Source organism: Rhinoraja longicauda, chromosome 8 (genome assembly GCF_053455715.1).
Source record: "Rhinoraja longicauda isolate Sanriku21f chromosome 8, sRhiLon1.1, whole genome shotgun sequence".
Taxonomy (NCBI): domain Eukaryota; kingdom Metazoa; phylum Chordata; class Chondrichthyes; order Rajiformes; family Arhynchobatidae; genus Rhinoraja; species Rhinoraja longicauda.
In genome coordinates this window covers 10,090,171-10,112,963 of record NC_135960.1, presented here as the reverse complement: position 1 = coordinate 10,112,963, position 22,793 = coordinate 10,090,171, and the positions used below count along the sequence as shown (strand labels likewise).

At 43.5% G+C, this 22,793-nt stretch overlaps 1 protein-coding gene across 1 annotated transcript in view; it reads left to right on the top strand.

The window, feature by feature from the left end:
• LOC144595738 (contactin-associated protein-like 5) overlaps positions 1-22,793 on the top strand; it is a 644,436-nt gene that overhangs the window by 204,696 nt on the left and 416,947 nt on the right. Inside the window, exon 4 of the mRNA XM_078403317.1 lies at positions 15,333-15,480. Coding sequence (XP_078259443.1) covers positions 15,333-15,480 — 148 coding nt within the window. The remainder of the gene's footprint in view (positions 1-15,332; positions 15,481-22,793) is intronic.

The following is a 22,793-nucleotide window of genomic DNA, read 5'->3' as shown; positions in this document are numbered from 1 at the left end:
GTTCATTGATATCACAAAGGGGAATAAATCTACTATCCTTATCCAGACCAGCCTATAAATGACCCCAGATCCACCAATGTTGTTGACAGGAAGCTACCTGCAGTAACCTAAGGAACCACTCAGTTCAAGGCATCATTAGGGATGGCCAGTAGATGCCCAGTGTGCATTAAGGAACTGCAGATGCTGGTTTATACCGAGATGCTGCCAGACCCACTGAGTTACTCCAGCATTTTGGGTCTAACAATAGATGTCAGCCTTGCGGGTGATGTCCACATTTGTGAAAGAAAAACTAAAAACATTCCCAAAAAACACATTTAGTATTAGGGAGTCACGGAGTCATACAGCATGGAAACAGGCCCTTCGGCCCAACTTACCCACACCTGCCAACATGTTCCAGCTACACTAGTCCCACCTGCCTGTGTTTGGCCCATATCCCTCCAAACCTGTCCTATCCATGTACCTGTCTAACTGTTTCTTAAATGTTGTGATAGTCCCTGCCTCAACCATCTCCTCTGGCAGCTTGTTCCATACACCCACCGCCCTTTGTGAGAAAACGTTACCCCCTCAGATTCCTATGAAATCTTTTCCCCGTCACCTTACACCTATGTCCTCTGGTCCTCGATTCCCCTACTCTGGGCAAGAGACTCTGTGCATCTTCCCGATCTATTCCTCTCATGATTTTATACACTGGAGTGCTGGAGTAGTCAGCGGGTCAGACGGCATCTCTGGACACCATGAATAGGTAAAGTTTCGGGTCGGGACTCAAAGCATTCCTATATCATCCAAGGTATTTATTCACAAAATGCTGGAGTAACTCAGCAGGTCAGGCAGCATCTCAGGAGAGAAGGAATGGGTGACATTTCGGGTCGAGACCCTTCTTCAGTCTGAATAAGGGTCTCGACCCAAAACGTCACCCATTCCTTCTCTCCTGAGATGCTGCCTGACCTGCTGAGTTACTCTAGCATTTTGTGAATAAATACCTTCGATTTGTACCAGCATCTGCAGTTATTTTCTTATACTACCTATATCATCCAACATGTGGACGAAGTTACTGATTGCTTTTTCTCGGACAAATAAAATTTCATGTGCTGTTTATCTGAAGTCATTATAATTTCTGACCATGCAACGATGAAAGGAAGACACAATTTCAGCCACAGAATTACAATCCCATTTTCGACAGGATAACATCTCATAACTCTGCAGCTTAACCAGCTTACTACGAGGGAGATAATGTGACAGATACGTGACAAAGTACTGCAAATACACAGACGTGTCAAGAGAAAGCCGAGATAACATTTTGTTTGCAACCTTTCATTAACACTGGATTTACTGGGAGGTCACAGGTGAACAATGAACCTCCGTATCTTTTTATTTCAGATGCCACGACTCTGCATCTCTGGTCGTTTCATCCCCTTATCTCTCTTCCCCTGCTTTGTGCGTGACAGAGATTTGTTTTGTTTCTTTTCCTCCCCTTCAAACTGTAGCTTGTAAACTGCTGAGCTGATGATCAATGACATTGAGTGGCTCTTAAATTTAACAGGTTAAAATTGGACATCTTTAAACAGACGTGAGGCCAATTTCAAAGCTATTTCTAGGATTTCTTTATCAATTCACTTGTAGTTAAAATGGCAGTAGAGTTTCTTTAAATAAAGTGTAAAATTACAGATTTTGAAGAAATAAAAAGCACTGACATTACCAGGTAGAAACTGTTAGTGCCTTTCATTCAAAAATAAAATTACATTGAGTCATAGAGTCGTACATCGTGGTATCAGGTCCATTGGCCCAACTTGCCCACACCGACCAACATGTCCCTTCTACACTCGTCCCACCTGCCTGCATTCAAGTCAAGTCAAGTCAATTTTATTTGTATAGCACATTTATAAACAACCCACGTTGACCAAAGTGCTGTACATCTGATTAGGTACTAAGGAAAAAAAAAAAGAAACATACAGTAGCACACAAACATAACAGCACATATAAAACAGTTCACAGCGCCTCCTCAATGGGCCTCAAACGCTAGGGAGTAGAAATAGGTTTTGAGCTTGGACTTAAAGGAGTCGATGGAGGGGGCAGTTCTGATGGGGAGAGGGATGCTGTTCCCTATATTGGGCCTATATCGCTCTAAACCTGTCATATCCATGTACCTGTCTGAAAGTTTCTTAAATCTTGCGATACTACGTGCCTCAACTACCTCCTCTACCAGCTCGTTCTATCTACCTACAACCCTTTATGTAAAGAAGTTACCCTTCAGTTTCCCATTAAGTCTTTCCTCCTTTACCGTAAATCTATTCTATCACCTGTGTTTTTTAGTTTAGTTTAGAGATACAGTGCAGAAACAGGCCCTTCGTCCACCGAGTCAATTAAACTACAAACCTGTACATCTTTGGAGAGTGGGAGAGAAACCGAAGATCTCGGAGAAAACCCATGCGGTCACGGGGAGAATGTACAAACTCCCTATGTACAGCACCTGTAGTCGGGATTGAACCCGGGTTTCCGGCGCTGTAAGGCGCCATGATGAAAAGATTTAATATTAAAATTCTCCATATATCATGAATAAACTGATTGTACTAATGCTTTAGTACTGATTGTACTAAAACTAATGCTTTATTATTAATTGGACATAATGATTATAGTTGTACATAATTGAAGCAGCATACCCTTATTTGATGTAATATTAATGTAGTGGAAGGTTTTTGCACAATGTCCCAGTTTAAAGTTTTCAGCATTATAGCAGCTTTTTGCAGATGCCCCATGTAATTTTCCTGACAGCAGCATGAAAAGTAGGAAATTAAATACAGCTTCATTGTTCAATATGAACATGAAAAGACAAAGCGAAACAAATCTAAAGGAGAAATCTGTGGACGCTGGAATTCTGCAGTAAGGATATAAAGACCTGGAACATTTTAGCAGGTCACTTCTGAGAGAAACAGAGGTTGATAATCTGTTATCTTGCAGCGTCATAGAGTCACACGGCATGGAAACAGGCCCTTCAGTCCAACTTGCCCTTGCTGACAACATGCCCCATCTACACTAGACTCACCTGCCTGCATGTGCCCATATCCTACCCTATCATATATATATATATATATATATATATATATATATATATATCATATATATATACAGCCGGAAACAGGCCTTTTCGGCCCTCCAAGTCCGTGCCGCCCAGCGATTCCCGTACATTAACACCATCCTACACACACTAGGGACAACTTTTACATTTACCCAGCCAATTAACCTACATACCTGTACGTCTTTGGAGTTGTATCCATGAACTTGTCCAAATGCCTCAACTGGGCAGCATGGTGGCGCAGCGGTAGAGTTGCTGCCTTGCAGCGCCAGGGACCCGGGTTCGATCCTGACTATGGGTGCCTGTCTGTAGGGAATTTGTGTGTTTTCCCTGTGGCCTCATGGGTTTTCTCCGGGATCTCCGGTTTTGTCTCACACTCCGAAGTTTGTAGGTTAATTGGCTTCTGTAAATTGTAAATGGTCCTTCGTGTGTGGGATAGTGCTAGTGTATAGGGTGATCGCTGGTCGGCGCGGGCTCGGTGGCTCGGTGGGTCGAAGGGCCTGTTTCCAGGCTGCATCTCTGAACTGAACTGAACTAAACTAACTCCTCCAGTAGCTTGTCCTATATACCTCCCACCGTTTATCTAAAACAGAATTGCCCTTCAGGTTCCTACTAATTATTTCCCTCCCTCACCTTAAACCTATGATCGCTGGTCCTATGTCCTCTTATCTGACCTGGGGAATATCATAGATAAAATAGGTTTTAATATGGCAGAGGAAGTTAAAAAAACAAGAGAAAGTATGTGACAGAATGGAAACATAGAAAATAGGTGCAGGAGTAGGCCATTTGCTCCTTCGAGCAGCACCGCCATTCAATATGATCATGGCTGATCATCCAAAATCAGTACCCCCGTTCCTGCTTTCTCCCCAAATCCCTTGATTCCTTTAGCTCTAAAAGCTAAATCTAACTCTCTCTTGAAAACATCCAGTGAATTGGCCTCCACTGCCTTCTGTGGCAGGGAGTTCCACAGATTCAGAATGGAAGACAGGAGATATAAATTGATAGAAGACATGAGAACAGATGACAAAGAGGGTTGGTAAATGGCATATTTAGAAGCCTTAGTGTTTAGATAAACATGAAAATTGGCATCGATAAATGGGAATCAATATAAGCAGTCCAGCCTTAAGGAAAACTCTGAAATCGTACCGAATATGGCAGGTGGATTTTTAATCTGTGTTGGTCTGTGGAATTCTCTGCCAATGGAATCAAGGGATATGGGGAGAGAGCAGGAACGGGGTACTGATTTTGGGTGATCAGCCATGATCATATTGAATGGCGGTGCTGGCTCGAAGGGGCCGAAAGGCCTACTCCTGCACCTATTTTCTATGTTCTCTATGTTAAACCTTCGAACAATTGTTCATGCACATTAAGCAAATGTGGTTGAGAAAACACAAGAACCACTTGCCTAGAAATTCATTTCCACTCGACTGCACCCAGGAGAGACGGAGAACTAATAGTAATAACATTAAAATAAATTATTAACATCCGCATGAGATTGTGTTTACTCTCCTGAAATCGTTTCCTGATGCGTTCAGCACTTTTTTATTAAATCCTTAGTTTTGATCGAATAATCACAGATGTACTGTTTGCCACTGCATTTCTTTTGTATACAAATAAATTGGATGTTCTGATCATCTTACATGCGCTCTACGAGACTGGAAAATTATTCCGCAGGCAGATAATTCAATCTTGATCCACCTGTGAGCTCTAAATGCAAGAAAACAAAAGTAATCCTGAGCTGTTAAATAGTTTTAACAAAAGGCAAAGGATTCTGGTTGCAAAATGGTTGTGTGTTAATAGACGAACAGTAAAATGCATGGATTATTGATAAAGGGATATTAGTACAAATCCTGTTGTGGCAGATGGGATAAACATTTTGAATTTGCCTTGCTTTTTCTCATTAATAGAGTCATATATGATACAATACGATTTGATACTGTACGATAGAACTTTATTTATCCCAAGAGGGAAATTGATCTGCCAACGGTCATAAAAACACAAAATACATGAAACTTGAAATTGAAGTGACGAGTGGAAAAGATTGGGGGGAGGAGTCAGTCTCAGACTCAGTCTACCCCACGACAGAAGGGGGAGGAGTTGTACAGTTTGATAGCCACGGGGAAGAAGGATCTCCTGCGGCGTCTGTCCTCCATCTTGGTGGAGCCAGTCTGTTGCTGAAGGTGCTCCTCAGGTTGACCAGTGTGTGTCATGGAGGGGGTGAGCTGCATTGTTCAGAATGCTCCAAGACCACCTCACATGAATCCAACTCCGCCCCCATGACGGAGCCAGCCTTCCTGATGAGTTTGTGAATTCTATTGGTGTCTGTGGCCTTCGCCCTGCTGCCCCAGCACACGGTAGTGAGGAAGATGGCACTGGCTACCATAGTCATCAAGCGCAGAAGCATGCCACTCGGCCCAACACGTCCGTACTGACCGAGATGCTATCTAAGCCAGACCCAAAGATAATAGAGCAGAGCAGGATAGACCACTCGACCCTAAAAACCGTAGTGTGTCATGGCGCCATTTTAGTCGGCAGAAACTTGCAGAAACATTTAAGGAGAAAAATAACAAAAATCTGTGAATTGATAGATGAGATATATTCTGCATTTTTATGGTATCATCACACATACTGTTGCCCCAAAACACTGATTACACTGCGAGAGGCATAGCGAATGGCTGGTTTTGCCTACTAAAATGGTGGACGTTCCGCTCCTTTGCGTACTAGGCGATTTCAACAGAGTGGTCCATCTTGCTCCTCTAGTATCTTTGGCCAGACCCATTTGGCCTATATCCCTCTAACCCTTTCCCATCCATGTACCCATCCAAGAATGCATCCAACCGTTGCTATTGTACCTGCTTCATCTACCACCTCGGGTTAGCTCGTCCCATATCTCCACCATGCTCTGAGTGAATAAGTTGCCCCACAGGCTAATTTCCCCTCTCACCTTAAACCTACATCTTCTAATTTCTGATTCTCCTATCCTGGGTAAAAGACCGTGCATGCACCCTATCAATTCCCCTCATGATATGATACACCTCGAGAAGATCACCCCTTAGCTTCCTGTGCTCAGAGACAGCAAGTCCTCTCCTGCTCAACCTCTCCCGACAGCTCAGAGCCTCAAGTCCTGACAGCATCCTGGCCGTAGCCTCAGAATAAAAGGGCGTACCTTTAGAAAGGAGATTAGGAGGATTTTGTTTAGTCAAAGCGTGGTGAATCTGTGGAATTAACTACCACAGACAGCTGTGCAGACCAAGTCAACGGATAATTTTAAGGCGTAGATTGACAAATTCTTGATTGATACGGGTGTCGGGGGTTATGTGGAGAAGGCAGGAAAATGGGGTTAGGAGGGAGAGATAGATCAGCCATGATTGGATGGCGGGGTAGACTTGATGGGCCCAATTGGCCTCATTCTGCTTCTAGAACTTATGAACATCCCTGTAAATCTTCTCTGCACTCTTTCCAGCTTTAACAACACCCTTCCCATCGGAGGGTGACCAAAACTGAACACAATACAGTTGCTCCTCGATTTACGATGGGGTTACATTCCGATAATCCCATCGTGAACCGAAAATATTGTAAGTCGAAAACGTGTTTAATACTCCTGATCACGTGACCAGAAGCGAGATGCGGGTCGCTGCTGTTGCCCAGCTGTCGCACCATCGTAAAGGCGAAACATCGTAAGTCGAAGCATCGTAAGTTGAGGACCATCTGGACTCCAAATGCGGCCTCACCTACGTCATGTTAAAACTGTAAATCAATATGATTAAAATTGAAACTGCTCTGCCTTCTTCACCCATCTGCCTTCGTTTTGCCACGATCCAGCCTGATCTGACAAACGCCTCCAGCATTTCTGTTTTAATTTGGATTTTCAGCGTCTGCGACGTTTTCTTTTCCTTTTCGATTTTTCCTCTTCACCGAGATGTGGCCCCCAGATACCCATTGGACAGCAATTGGTTATAAATGTTCCGGAGAATTAGGGATAAACCTGCCAGTGCAAACGAATACAAAAACAATGTATTTTATGGTGTCTTCCCATTTGCAGTTATTACTGTCAAATAACAAGAAGGAAATTAAGCTTGAAAGAACACTAGACCAAGTGGACCCGTTCGACCCTGCATTGGTGTAGCACCGTCTCCTCCCCCCCTCCCCCTCCACCTCCCCCTCCCCCTCCCCCTCCCCCCCTCCCTCCTCCCCCTCCCATCCCCTCCTCCCCCTCCCACCCCCTCTCTCCTCCCTTTCCCCTCCCCCTCCCCCTCTCTCCACCCCTCCTCCCTCCTCCCCACCTCTTCCCCTCACCCCTCCCTCCCCCTCCCCTCCCCCTCTTTCCCTCCCCCCACTCCATCCCCCTCTACCCCCCTTATCCTCCCTCCACCCCTCTCCCTCCTCCCTCCTCCCTCCCCCTCCCTTCTCCTCCTTCCCCTCCCCTCCCCCTCTCTCCACCCCCTCCCTCCCTCCTCCCCACCTCTCCCCCTCCCCTCCCCCTCCCATCCCCCTCTTCCCCTCCCCCTCCCCTCCCCCTCCCCTCCCCCTCCCCTCCCATCCCCCTCTTCCCCTCCCCCCTTCCCCTCCTCCCACTCCATCCCCCTCAACCCCCCTTATCCTCCCTCCTCCCCCTCCCTCCCTCCCTCCCTCACCCCCTCCCTCCCTAGGAGATAGATTTAAACTTTAAAATGTGAATAACTTTAAAAATATAACACCGATTTCAATGAAACCTCTTCCATTAGCACCAAAGGGACGACGGTGAGTAAGGTGGGCCTAAAACTGTCGCGCTATCGTGTACCGTTTTGGCTGGAGTTCAGGAACAAACAACCAAACAGAGAGTTTTAGTATATCGATGAATCTAATGCAAAATAGTTTGACACAAATAATTCCCCTGAAGTTTTGTATCGGAGGTAAATTCTTGCACAAATTAACCTTGTATTTTTAGCCTCCTTCCTTTCCTATCTTTTGTCGCTAGCATTCAATAGGTGGTGACACAAGAAACCATGGACACTGGAATATTGAGCTAAACACAAAGTGTTGGAGGTACTCAGCACGTCAGGCAGCATCTGGAAGGCGCTGCGGTAGAGTTGCTGCCTTATAGCGCCAGAGACCCGGGCTTGATCCTGACTATGGGTGCTGTCTGTGTGGAGTCTGTACGTTCTCCTTGCGACCGCGTTGGTTTCCTCTGGGTGCTCTGGTTTCCTCCACAGACTGTCCGAAGAAAGGTTACAACCCGAAACATCACCTATTCCTTATCTCCAGAGATGCTGCCTGGCCTGCTGAGTTACTCCAGCACTTTGTGTTTTGCACAATATCTTCGGCAAAACATAGACCTGTATTTTGAAGGGGCATGAACACAAAAAGCTGGAGTAACTCAGCGGGACGGGCAGCATCTCTGGAGAGAAGGAATGGGTGACGTTTCGGGTCGAGACTAGGTTGGTATTATAATTTTACTCCATGTAACTTTCAACGGCTGGCGCGTTCCATCATGCGTACAGAAAAGTGTAAATCCCACTGTTCTAGGCAGAAGCTCATTGCTGTTTACTGACTGTGCTCTGACACGTGTTTCAACATGGGACTGCAATGCTGCATTCATTCTGCAAAGCAAAAATCCATACAAACATCCTGTGGCAAAATGATCTCTCTGAGAATGCTTCTTATTCACTTCAGTGGAGGGGATATGCTACAAGGGACTCTGTCAGGCATTAGTAAATTTAGATTTGTTAAATGTTAGTGGTGGCATGGTGGCACAGCTGCCTGAGAGCGCTATAGACGATGTAGATTTGGACATTTATTCACAGAATGCTGGAGTAACTCAGCAGGTCAGGCAGCATCTCGGGAGAGAAGGAATGGGTGACGTTTCGGGTCGAGACCCTTCTTCAGACTACGTAGACTACGTCAGATGTAGATCCGGACTACGGATACTGTCTGTACAGAGTTTGTACGTTCTTCCCGTGACAGCGTGGGTATTCTCCGGATGCTCCGGTTTCCTCCCACTCTCCAAAGACATACAGGTTTGTAGGTTAATTGGCTTCGGTAAAGATTATAAACTGTTCAGAGTGTGTAGAATAGAGCTAGTGTGCGGGGATCGTTGGTCGGCGCGGACTCGGTGGGCCGAAGGGCCTGTTTCCGCGCTGTATCTCTAAAATTGAAACAAAATCAAAAAAACGAAAACTAAATTGATTGTTTTGATGTGTTGATGATTTTTGGTTTCATGTTAATCTTTGAACGGGTTTTATATCATTTCATTGTTTTAAAGGGTCAGTCACATTTAGAAACTCACATATTTTTCAAGGTTAATCTAAAAATTAAAGAAAACTGCAGATGCTGGAAATCTGAAGTAAATGTCAGAAATGGTGAGCCAGCCAGGCAGCCGCTGTATAAAGAGGACGAGAGTTAGCAACTTAAGTCAGCAAACTTCCACCAGAACACAGTGGCACAGCTGGTAGAGCTGTTGTGTCACGGACCCAGGTTCGATCCTGGTCTCAGATGCTATCTGTGTGGAGTTTGCACGTTCCTCCTGTGACTGTGAGCATTTCTCTGGGTGCTCCACTGTCTTTGAACTTTAGACTTTAGAGATGCAGCGCGGAAACAGCCCACCGAGTCCGTGTCGATCAGCGATCACCCCTTGCACAAGCATTGTCCTACACACTGGACGACAATATACAATTTAACCGAAGCCAATTAACCTACCAACTGGTCCGTCTTTGGAGGAAACTGGGGCACCCAGAGAAAACCCACGTGGTCACAGGGAGAACGTACAAACTCCATACAGATAGCACCCGTAGGTGAACCCGGGTCTCTAGCTGTGTACGGCAGCAACTCTACTGCCGTGCCACTGTGCCACATCCTAAAGACGTGCGAGGTTGTTGGTTATATGGCTCTGTAAATTGCCCCTAGTATGTCGTGAGTGAATGTGAAAGTGGGATAACATAAGACTGGAGTAACTGGGTGATCTTTGTGGGTCGAAGGGCTTGCTTTCATGCTGTATCTTTCATTCATATCATATCATATATATACAGCTGGAAACAGGCCTTTTCGGCCCTCCAAGTCCGTGCCGCCCAGCGATCCCCTATCCCTATCCTACACCCACTAGGGACAATTTTTACATTTACCCAGCCAATTAACCTACATACCTGTACGTCTTTGGAGTGTGGGAGGAAACCGAAGATCTCGGAGAAAACCCACGCAGGTCACGGGGAGAACGTACAAACTCCTTACAGTGCAGCACCCGTAGTCAGGATCGAACCTGAGTCTCCGGCGCTGCATTCGCTGTAAAGCAGCAACTCTACCGTTGACTTCTCCAACTTCAGATAGCTCCTCTGTCCCTCCCTTCCCCTCCTCCTTCCCAGATCTCCCTCTATCTTCCTGTCTCCACCTATATCCTTCCTTTGTCCCACCCCCGACATCAGTCTGAAGAAGGGTCTCGACCCGAAACGTCACCCATTCCTTCTCTCCCGAGATGCTGCCTGACCTGCTGAGTTACTCCAGCATTTTGTGAATAAATCGATTTGTACCAGCATCTGCAGTTATTTTCTTATAACTCTACCGCTGCGCTACCGTGCCGCCCATTCAATTAATTCAATCATAGAGACATACAGTCATATAGCTTTAAAACAAGCTCTTTGGCCCAACCTTCCCATGTTGATCAAGATGCCCCATCTACACTAGTCCCACCTGCCTGCGTTTGGCCCATATGCCCATTTCCTATCCATGTATCTGTCCAAATTCCTTTTAAATTTTGTTATGGTGCCTGCCTCAACTATCTCCTCTGACAGCTCATTCCATATACCCACCATCCTCTGTTTGAAAATGTTGCCCCTCAATTCCATATCAAATTGTTTCCCTCTCAATCAATTCTAATCAATATTTCTGATGAATAGTCTTCAATCTGAAATGTTAGGGTTTAGTGTTTAGATACACTGTGCGGAAACAGGCCCTTCGGCCCACCGAGTCCACGCCGACCAGCGATCCCCGCACACTCACACTATCCTACACACACTCGGGACAATTTTACATTTATACCAAGCCAATTAACCTGCAAACCTGTATGTCTTTGGAGTGTGAGAGGAAACCAAAGATTTCATAAAAAACCCACGCAGTTCACGGGAGAATGTTCAAACTCCGTACAGACAAGCACCCATAGTCAGGATCGAACCCGGGTCTCTGGCGCTGTAAAGCAGCAACTCTACCGCTACGCCACCATGTTGCCCTCTGGTTGTCTGGCTGCCTCCACAATTCCTGCTCATTTTCATAATTGGCCCAAAGGAAATTTGCTGCTTAACAGAGAGGACATTTGAACCCAAGCTTCAATGGAATGAATGCATCAATATTTCAACAACAGGTGGCTGTATCGTGCCGAACATCATGTTTGCTTGTATCTGTGGAGTTGAAGTCATAGAGTTATACAGCATGGAAACAGTGCCTTTGGGCCAACTTGCCCATGTCATGTCCATAAGCTCATAAGTGATACGAGCACAATTAGGCCATTCGGCCCAGCAAGTCTACTCCGCCATTCAATCGTGGTTGATCTATCTCTCCCTCCTAACCCCATTCTCCTGCCTGCTCCCCACAACCCTTGACACCCGTACAAATGAAGAATCTAGCTATCTCTGCCTTAAAAAAATCAATTGACTTGGCCACCACAACCTTTTATGGCAAATGTATGTCGACAAACATACAGGTAGTCCCACCTGCCTGTATTTGGCCCATTTCCCTCTGAAAACTATCCTATTCGTGTACCTGTCCAAATGTTTCTTATGCGTTGGACCTGAAAAGAGATGGACCTGAACTTGTATTGATGCATAATTTTTCACCATAACTTCATAATAACTGATGTATTTTTTTACCACATAGCTGTCAACGACTCAGGCATTCCATCATGTGTATGGAAAAGCGTAAATCCCAATATAGGCATAAAAAGCTGGAGTAACTCAGCGGGTCAGACAGCATCTCTGGAGAAAAGGAATAGGTTACGCTTCGGGTCGAGACCCTTCTTCAGACTCCCAATGTTCCGGGCAACATTCATAACTTCAAAACGTCACAGAGTACTTCACGATCTGATAAAATGCTCTTGAAGTGATGCCACTGATGATATGCAAGAAAAAGCTACAGGCAATTTGAGCACAACGAGCTCCCACAAGGAACATGCTGATAATGAGTGCATAATCTGTTTTTAATAGGATCCACCACCCCTTGACTCTGAGATGGAATGCTCAACGTGGCATTGCTGGCTCTTGCTCCAGTTTACATTGATAGCTGAATACAAATGGGCACATTCCAAAGAGCAAGAAAGATTCTAAGGGGAGTAAGAGGCAGCCGTGGCTGACAAGGGAAGTTAGGGATGGAATAAAACTAAAAGAAATGGTGTATAACATCGCAAAGAGTAACGGGAAGCTAGAGGATTGGGGAACTTACAAAGGACAACAGAAGGTAACAAAAAAGGGCAATACGGGGTGAAAAGATGAAGTACGAGGGGAAGCTGGCCAAGAATATAAAGAAGGATAGTAAAAGCTTCTTTAGGTGTGTTAAGAGAAAAAGATTCGTAAAGACAAATGTGGGTCCCTTGAAGGCAGAAACAGGTGAAATTATTATAGGTAACAAGGAAATGGCAGAAGAGTTGAACAGGTACTTTGGTTCTGTCTTCACTAAGGAGGACACAAACAATCTCCCAGATGTACTGGAGGACAGAGGGTCCTTGGGAGACAGAGGAACTGAATGAAATTTGCATTCGGTGAGAAATAGTATTGGGTAGACTGATGGGACTGAAGGCTGATAAATCCCCAGGGCCTGATGGTCTGCATCCCAGGGTACTCAAGGAGGTGGCTCTAGAAATAGTGGACGCATTGGTGATCATTTTCCAAAGTTCTATAGATTCAGGATCAGTTCCTGTGGATTGGAGGGTAGCTAATGTTATCCCACTTTTCAAGAAATGAGCGAGAGAGAAAACGGGGACCAGTTAGCCTGACAACGGTGGTGGGAAGATGCTGGAGTCAATTATTAAAGAAGTAATAGCGTCGCATTTGGATAGTGGTAAAAGGATTGCTCAGCCAGCATGGATTTATGAGGGGGAAATCCTGCTTGACTAATCTTCTGGATTTATTTTGAGGATTTGACAAGTAAAATGGATGAAGGAGAACCAGTGGATGTAATGTATCTGGACTTTCAGAAAGCCTTTGATAAGGTCCCACACAGGAGGTTAATGGGCCAAATTAAAGCACATGGTGTTGGGGGTAGGGTATTGACATGGATAAAGAATTGGTTGGCAGGCAGGAAACAAAGAGTAGGAATAAACGGGTCCCTGTCAGAATGGCAGGCAGTGGCGAGTGGAGTGCCGCAAGGCTTGGTGCTGGGGCCACAACTATTTACAATAAATATTAATGATTTAGATGATGGACAATAGACAATAGGTGCAGGAGGAGGCCATTTGGCCCTTCGAGCCAGCACCGCCATTCAATGTGATCATGGCTGATCATTCTCAATCAGTACCCCGTTCCTGACTTCTCCCCATACCCCCTGACTCCGCTATCCTTAGGAGCTCTATCTACCTCTCTCTTGAATGCATTCAGAGAATTGGCCCCCACTGCCTTCTGAGGCAGAGAATTCCACAGATTCACAACTCTCTGACTGAAAAAGTTTTTTCTCATCTCAGTTCTAAATGGAATTAGAAACATAGAAACATAGAAACAATTAAAAGTAACACTAGCAAATTTGCAGATGACACAAAGCTGGGTGTCAGTGTGAACTGTGAAGAGGTTGCTAGGAGGTTTCAGGGTGACTTGGACAGGTTGAGTGAGTGGGCAGATGCATGGTAGATACAGTATAATGTAGATAAATGTGAGGTTATCCACTTTGGCGGCAAGAATAAGGAGGCAGATTATTATCTCAATGGTGTTAGATTAGGAAAAAGGGAAGTGCAACGAGACCTGGGTGTCCTTGTACACCAGTCACTGAAAGTAAACATGCAGGTACAGCAGGCAGTGAAGAAAGCTAATGGCATGTTGGCTTTCATAACGAGAGGATTTGAGTATAGGAGTAAAATGGTCCTTCTGCAGTTCTACAGGGCCCTGGTGAGACCACCTCTGGAGTATTGTGTGCAGTTTTGGTCTCCAAATTTGAGGAAGGATATTCTTACTATTGAGGCAGTGCATCGTAGGTTCATGAAGTTAATTCCCGGGACTGTCATATGAGGAAAGATTGGAAAGACTGGACTTGTCTTCACTGGAATTCACTGAGATAAGAGGGGGTCTTATAGAAACGTATACAATTATAAAAGGACTGGAGAAGCTAGATACAGGAAAAATGTTCCAAATGTTGGGGGAGTCCAGAACCAGGGGCCACAGTCTAAGAATAAAGGGGAGACAATTTAAAACTGAGATGAGAAAGATGCTTTTCACCCAGAGAGTTGTGAATTTGTGGAATTCTCTGCTACAGAAGGGAGTGGAGGCCAATTCACTGGATGAATTTAAAAGAGAGTTAGATAGAGCTCTAGGGGCCAGCGGAATCAAGGGATATGGGGAGAAGGCAGGCACGGGTTACTGATTGTGGATGATCAGCCATGATCACAATGAAGATCCAGAGACCCAGGTTTGATCCCGACTACTACTGCTGCTGTCTGTAAGGAGTTTGTACATTTTCCCCGTGACCTGCATGGGATTTCTCTGAGATCTTCGGTTTCCTCCCACACTCCAAAGACGTACAGGTGTGTAGGTTAATTGGCTTGGTATAAAATGTAAGATTGTCTCAAGTGGGTGTAGGATAGTGTTAATATCTGGGGATCGCTGATCAATGCGCACTTGGTGGGCCGAAGAGCCTGTTTCCACGCTGTATCTCTAAACTAAACTAAACTAAAAGTCTGGTCTCTTCAGTTGGTTGCCGGGCATTGATGCTTCAAGTCTGTAACACAAAATGCTGGAGTAACTCAGCAGGTCAGGCAGCATCTCTGGAGAGAAGGAATGGGGGATGTTTCGGGTTGAGACCCAGCATTTTGTGATACCTTCGATTTGTACCAGCATCTGCAGTTATTTTCCTACAACCCATTCCTTCTCTCCAGAGATGCTGCCTGACCTGCTGAGTTACACCATCATTTAGTGATACCTTCGATTGGTACCAGCATCTGCAGTTTTTTTCCTACAACCCATTCCCTCGCTCCAGAGATGCTGCCTGACCTGCTGAGTTACTCCATCATTTAGTGATACTTTCGATTTGTACCAGCATCTGCAGTTATTTTCCAACAATGCATCCAGTCTGATTTCTTTTATCTCTTTCTCTCCTTCAATAGGCCTTTGTGGGTAACTCCAATGCTGACGGCGTTGTGCGACACAAGTTGGAGCATTCTATTAAAGCCAGACTCCTTCGTTTCGTTCCCCTTGAATGGAATCCGCACGGAAGAATAGGAATGAGAGTTGAAGTATACGGATGTTCATATAGTAAGTGCAAGCCACCAAGGTAAAGGTCTTCATTTTTATTAATTGTCCTTTCCAGGCGGCACTGTGGCGCAGCGGTAGAGTTGTTGCCTCAAAGCGTCAGAGACCTGGGTTCGATTCTGACTATGGGTGCTGTCTGTTACGGAGTTTGTACCTTCTCCCTGTGACCTGTGCAGGTTTTCTCCAGGATCTCCGGTTTCCTCCCATACTCCAAAGACGTATGGGTTTGTAGGTTAATTGGCTTGGTATAATTGTAAATTGTCCCCAGTGTGTGTAGGATAGTGTTAATGTGCGGGGATCGCTGGGCGGCGCGGACTAGGTGGGCCGAAGGGCCTGTTACCGCGCTGTATCACTAAAGTAAAGTATGGGCATCATACAAGTCACGGGAGTTACTGCGAAAATGAGAAGTGATATCTTTGCACTAACTGCTGCACTCTTTATCCTTTACCTCTGCACTGTGTAGGGCTTGATTGCATTAGTCTTTATTTTTGACTAGATAGCGTGCAAACTAAAGTCAAGTCAAGTCAAGTCAATTTTATTTGTATAGCACATTTAAAAACAACCCACGTTGACCAAAGTGCTGTACATTTGATTAGGTTCCAATAGAAAAAAAAATGAAAACATACAGTAGCACGCAAACAGTTCACAGCGCCTCCTCAATGAGCCTCAAACGCTAGGGAGTAGAAATATGTTTTGAGCCTGGACTTAAAGGAGTCGATGGAGGGGGCAGTTCTGATCGGGAGAGGGATGCTGTTCCACAGTCTAGGAGCTGCAACCGCAAAAGCGCGGTCACCCCTGAGTTTAAGCCTAGACCGTGGGATAGTGAATAGCCCCAAGTCGGCCGATCTGAGGGACCTGGAGTTAGAGAGGGGGGTTAGAAGATTAAAGCTTTTCACTGTATCTTGGTACACGTGACAATATTAACCTAAACTAAACCAAATGCTTAAATGCAATAGCTCACTACTGCAAAGATTTTGATGTGTAGTCCTGGTGACAATTTTATGGTATGTTCACTGAATGACTGAGTGCAATGCAATTTGCCAGTGGAAGTTAAGCACAAATCGTTATCAGCATTTGTTATAAAACCCAATTTATGTGAATTCACCCTGAAAGCAAATTGTTAATGAAATAACTAATAATTCAAAACCTTACTGATTTGCAGCTGCAACAACTGAAAGGAATTTGCATTTAATTAGAAGTTATTTCACAAAAAGAAGCATTCTGACCTGTTATGTAAGATTTTGTTGTTGTGAACAAGTCAATTCCAGGGCTTCAAGAGGATAAAGTGTGTGTGGCATCATCAGTTTAGTTTAGTTTAGAGGTGCAGCGCGAAACAGGCCCTTCGGCCCACCGAGTCCACGTTAAACAGCGATCCCCGTGCAATAGCACTATCCTACACACTAGGGACAATTTACAATCTTTACTGAAGCCAATTGAGATCCAATCCTGCACGTCTTTGGAGTGTGGGGCGAAACTGGAGCACCCGGTGACGGGGGGAACATACAAACTCCTTAAAGACAGCACCCGTGGTCGGGATCGAACCCGGGTCTCTGGCGCTGTGTGGCAGCAACTCTACCACAGCGCCACCGTGCCACCTATCAGTGTCAGACCATTTACCTCCACCCAGCTGATTTCCAGAAATGGACAGAAACGGTCTTTAGTTTTAGCTTTATTTTTGGAGCTAGGGCTTGGAAACAGGCTGTTCGGCCCACTGAGTCCACGCCAACCATCGATCAATCTTTCACGCAAGTTCTAGGTTATCCCACTTTCTCATCCAATACACACTCGGCACAATTATACAGCAGCCAATTAAACTACAAAACTGCACATCTTTGGGATGTGGGTGGAAACCGGGATCACCTGAAGGAAAACCATGCAGTCACGGGGAGAATGTGCAAATTCCACATGGACAGCATCCGTGATCAGGATTGAATCCAGTCTCTGGCACTGTGAGACAGCAGCTCTACCAGCTACATTATAGTGCCACCCTTATCCATGGGCATGTTGAAGCTTGGGGGTATGGTTTAGTGATGTCTTGATTAGAACGGGTGTCGGGTTATGGGGAGAAGGCAGGAGAATGGGGAGCGATAGATCAGCCATGATTGAGTGGTGGGGTGGACTTGATGGGCCAAATGGCCTGATTCTGCTCCTATCACTGTTTTAAAACTGTTTTATGAATTAAACATTGAGTGGCAGAAACAATTTTAAAAATACATTTTTAAACAGATCTTAAAGGTGAAATTGTTTTTAAAAGACACCATGGTCCCAGAGAGGACTATGGATATTTTTAAGGCAGAGAGAGATAGATTCTTGATTAGTACAGGTGTCAGAGGTTATGAGGAGAAGGCAGGAGAATGGGGTTAGGAGGGAGAGATAGATCAGCCATGATTGAATGGTGGAGTAGACTTGATGGGCCGAATGGCTGAAATTCTACTCCTATTCCTTATGACCTTGTGGCTGCTTGTGGTTGATCAATGTGGTTATTGTGGAGAAGGGGGCTACATAATCTAAATAAAACATTGCTCGATACAGTCGTTAATCTAAATCCCAACCTCCAAATTCACAAAGAGGGAAAACAATTCATTGAAATGCACGAGCGGATGGTGGCACGGTGGCGCAGCTGTAGAGTTGCTGCCTTACAACGTCAGAGACCCGGGTTCGATCCTGACTACGGGTGCTGCCTGTACAGAGTCTGTACGTTTTCACAGTGACCGCATGGGTTTTCTCCAGGAGCTCCGGTTACTGTTCCGGTTCTATAAGTTATCTTATAGAAACATATAAAATTCTTAAGGGGTTGGACAGGCTAGATGCAGGAAGATTGTTCCCGATGTTGGGGAAGTCCAGAACAAGAGGTCACAGTTTAAGGATAAGGGGGAAGTCTTTTAGGACCGAGATGAGAAAGTTTTTTTTCACATAGAGAGTGGTGAATCTGTGGAATTCTCTGCCACAGAAGGTAGTTGAGGCCAGTTCATTGGCTATATTTAAAAGGGAGTTAGATGTGGCCCTTGTGGCTAAAGGGATCAGGGGGTATGGAGAGAAGTCAGGTACGGGATACTGAGTTGGATGATCAGCCATGATCATATTGAATGGCGGTGCAGGCTCGAAGGGCCGAATGGCCTACTCCTGCACCTATTTTCTATGTTTCTATGTTACCTCCCATATTCCAAAGAGGAACTAGTACAGTGACAGTACTGTGAACAAATTTGGACTCCAAATTTGGACTCCAAATTTGGACTCCAAATTTGGACCCTCAAAAATCATCAGTAAACTTCAATACATTCAAAACTCCGCTGCCCGTCTACTCACCCACACCCCGATCCGTGACCATATCACCCCCGTCCTTTATAAACTCCACTGGCTCCCCATCCCCCAGAGAATCCAGTACAAAATCCTCCTCATAACCTACAAAGCCCTCCATAACCTGGCCCCATCCTACCTGACCGACCTCCTCCACAGACACACTCCCACCTGCACCCTCCGCTCTGCTGCTGCCAATCTCCTATCCCCCCACATCCGGACCAAACTCAGATCCTGGGGGGACAGGGCTTTCTCCATCGCTGCTCCCACCCTATGGAACTCACTACCCCAAAACGTTAGAGACTCCTCCACACTCACCACATTCAAAACATCGCTGAAGTCTCACCTGTTCAGTACTGCCTTCAACCACTGAAGGTCACCTCACCTTCTGTCTCCTTTCTCTGCTCGTTTATTTATTTATTTATTTATTTATTTATTAATTTCCCTATGTTCTCTAAATCTCTGTAAAGCGTCTTTGAGTATATGAAAAGCGCTATATAAATAAAATACATTATTATTATTATTATTATATCTGAGGAAGGATGTGCTGGCTCTGGAGAGGGTCCAGAGGAGGTTTACAAGAATGATTCCAGGAATGAGTGGGTTGGCATATGATGAGTGTTTGAGAGCACTGGGCCTCTACTCACTGGAGTTTAGAAGGTCGAGGGGGGACTTGATTGAAACTTACAGAATAATGAAAGGCATAGATAGAGTGGATGAGGAAAGAATGTTTCCACTGGTGGGAGAGTCTAGGACCAGAGGTCATAGCCTCAGAATTAAAGGGTGCTCTTTTAGAAAGGAGGTGAGGAGGAACATCTTTAGTCAGAAGGTAGTTAATCTGTGGAATTCGTTGCCACAGAGGGCTGTGGAGGCCAAGTCAGTGGATATTTTTAAAGCAGAGATAGACAAGTTCTTGATTAGAACGGGTGTCAAGGGTTATGGGGAGAAGGCAGGAGAATGGGATTTCGAGGGAGAGATCAGCCATGATTGAATGGCGGAGTAAACTCGATGGGCCGAGTGGCCTAATTCTACTCCTATTACTTATGAACTTGTGAAGTTTATTGGCTTCAGTAAAAACTATAAATTGTCCCTCACGTGTAGGGTAGGACTGGCGTATGGGGTGATTGCTGGTCAGCACGACTCAGAAGAGCAAAGGGGCTTTTTCCACGCTGTATCTCTCTAAAACCTCAAAACTCTCTCTCCAAGTAAGTAAAAAGACCAGAAAAAATCAAAAGATTTTATCAGTAATAAATCCAGTTGCGTTTCTTGGTCAAAGCTGAAGTCTCGGATATTGAGACAGGGGACATACTGAAGGCGATGCCATTGGAGACCAAAGGTCGATGGTTAGGTTTTCCATTGTTGGAGAATGTCATAATCTGGCTCTTTCACAGTGTGAATGTTACTTGGCACTTATCAACTTATGCCTGAATTTTTGTGAGGTGTGTCTGCATCATCTGCAGAGGAGACCTGCTATAACATCTTTAATAATCGACTCTAGCAACTTCCCCACTACCGATGTAAGGCGAACTGGTCGAAAATTCCCCGTTTTCTTTCTCCCTCCTTTCTTAAAAAGTGGAGTTACATTGGCTACCCTCCACTCCACAGGAACCGATCCAGAGTCAAGAGAACATTGGAAAATGATCACCAATCTTCACAATAATAAACTAAACTAACCTAAAAGGAGGGCAAGTAAAGAATATCTGAGAAGAGCAGAAGCTTTTTTTAATTTAAATTTCACTGAACCACTAATAATGAGGAGGAGAATTCCTGAATCATGTTTAGTTCTGCCAGGTATTAACTCTTTTTTTATTTTTTTTTTATTTTTTTTTATTTTTTTTATTTTTGAAAAGCATATGTACAAATAGAAATAAGAAAAAACACATTTGTTACAAAGTTCTTACATAGCTTCAATTTTTAAATTTTTGAAGAGAGAAAGTAAAAATAAAAATAAAAAACTATAAACTTGGGGAGAGAGAATAAGAGGGTTAATAAAAAAAAAAAGAAGGATCTAACAATAAAAATTAAAGGGAGTAGATCCGGGAGACAATAACCACAGTTGTACATCCAACCCCTAACTCAAGTTTCAACTTTTAATTTAAATTTTTTTATTTTAGTCCTGTGCCAAACCCATTTACTTTTCTAAAAATTCAATAAATGGAGACCATATTTTTTTTAAATAACTCAGGTTTGTCGATTAAGGCAAACCTTATTTTTTCCAAATGCAGGGTCTCTGTCATTTCCGTAGTCCACATTTTAATTGTGGGGGTTATTGGTTTTTTCCAAAATTTAAGTATTAATTTTTTCGCAGTTATTAGACTATAATCAAGAAAATGTACCTGACTTACTGTAAAATTTGTAGTATGTTCTGATAATCCTAATATAATTAATTTTGGGTCCGTATCTAATTTTTTATTAATAACTTTAGAAACTATTTTAAAAATCTCCAACCAGAAGTTTGCATTTTTATACAAGTTACGAAAATATGAGTTAAATTAGCTTCTTGAAATTGACATTTATCACAAATAGGAGAGATACTAGGAAAAATCCTATTTAATTTCGTCTTCAAATAATGTAATCTATGTATTATTTTAAATTGTATTAAGGAATGTCTAGTATTCAATGAACATTGATGTATATGTTGTAAGCTTTCATCCCATATATCTTGCATTATAAATTGATTCAATTCGTCCTCCCATGCTCGTCTATAAGATTCTGATGACGGAATGTCAGTGTCAAGGAGAGTATTGTAAATAAAGGATATTAATTTATTTGAATTATAATATCGATTCAGGCATACATCAAGTGCTTCTGGACCTCTAAACTTATATTCTTGCATGTGTGATTTTACATAATCTCTAAGTTGTAAATATCTAAAATAATTATTAACATGTAATCCGTACTTCTGCTGTAACTCCTGAAACGAAAGAAAAGTTCCCTTATGATAAAGATCTCCCACCCTTTTGATTCCATAACTTTTCCATTGAGCAAAGCCTCTATCTAAGACAGACGGTTTAAAAAAAGGATTATTCGCAATAGGAAGGAAAACAGATAATTTACTCAATTTTAACGTAAGCTTTAATTGTTTCCAGGTACGGATAACACTATGTATAATGGGATTACCTCCATATGTTTTTTTATTTAAATTTATTGGAGCTAAGAGGATCGCACCAATATCGAATGGTAAACATGCCTCTTTCTCCATCTTTAACCAATCCGGTTGTTGATCAGAATCATCCAACCAGCAAGTTATATTTTTAATATTAACCGCCTAATAATAAAATAAAAAGTTAGGTAAAGCAATTCCTCCATTAATTTTAGACTTACATAAGTGTCTTTCATTTATTTTATGAGTCTTGTAGTCCCAAATAAAATTAGTGACAATTGAATCAATTTTTTAAAAAAACTTTTTTGGAAGATAGATCGGAATTGCTTGAAATAAATATAGTAGCTGTGGAAGAAAGATCATCTTTATAGCATTACTACGACCAACTAATGATATAGGAAGTGTTTTCCAAAATTGGATATTTCTGTGTAATTTAGCAAGTAAAGGAGGAAAATTTGATTTAAATAAAGAAGTATATTTCCTAGTCACGTAAATTCCAAGATATTTAAACTTTTCATAGGCAATTTTAAAAGGAAATTGTTGAAGTATGGCCGGATTATGCTCCATTATTGGCATAATTTCACTTTTATACCAGTTAATTCTATAACCTGAAAATGAACCAAATTGAGTTATGAGATTTAATAAATTCGGAATGCTAATTTCTGGCTTTGTAATATATATTAATACATCATCCGCATATAAAGAAATTTTATTGGTTGTATGTTTAGTGTTGTAGCCATGAATATCTGAATTTGATCTAATACTCTCAGCAAGTGGTTCTATAATAAGGGCAAATAAAAGTGGTGATAGTGGACATCCTTGTCTACAACCCCTAGCTAAATGAAATTTAGATGACAGCATTTGATTAGTTAATATTCTAGCTGTTGGGGATGTATATAAAAGTTTCACCCATGCA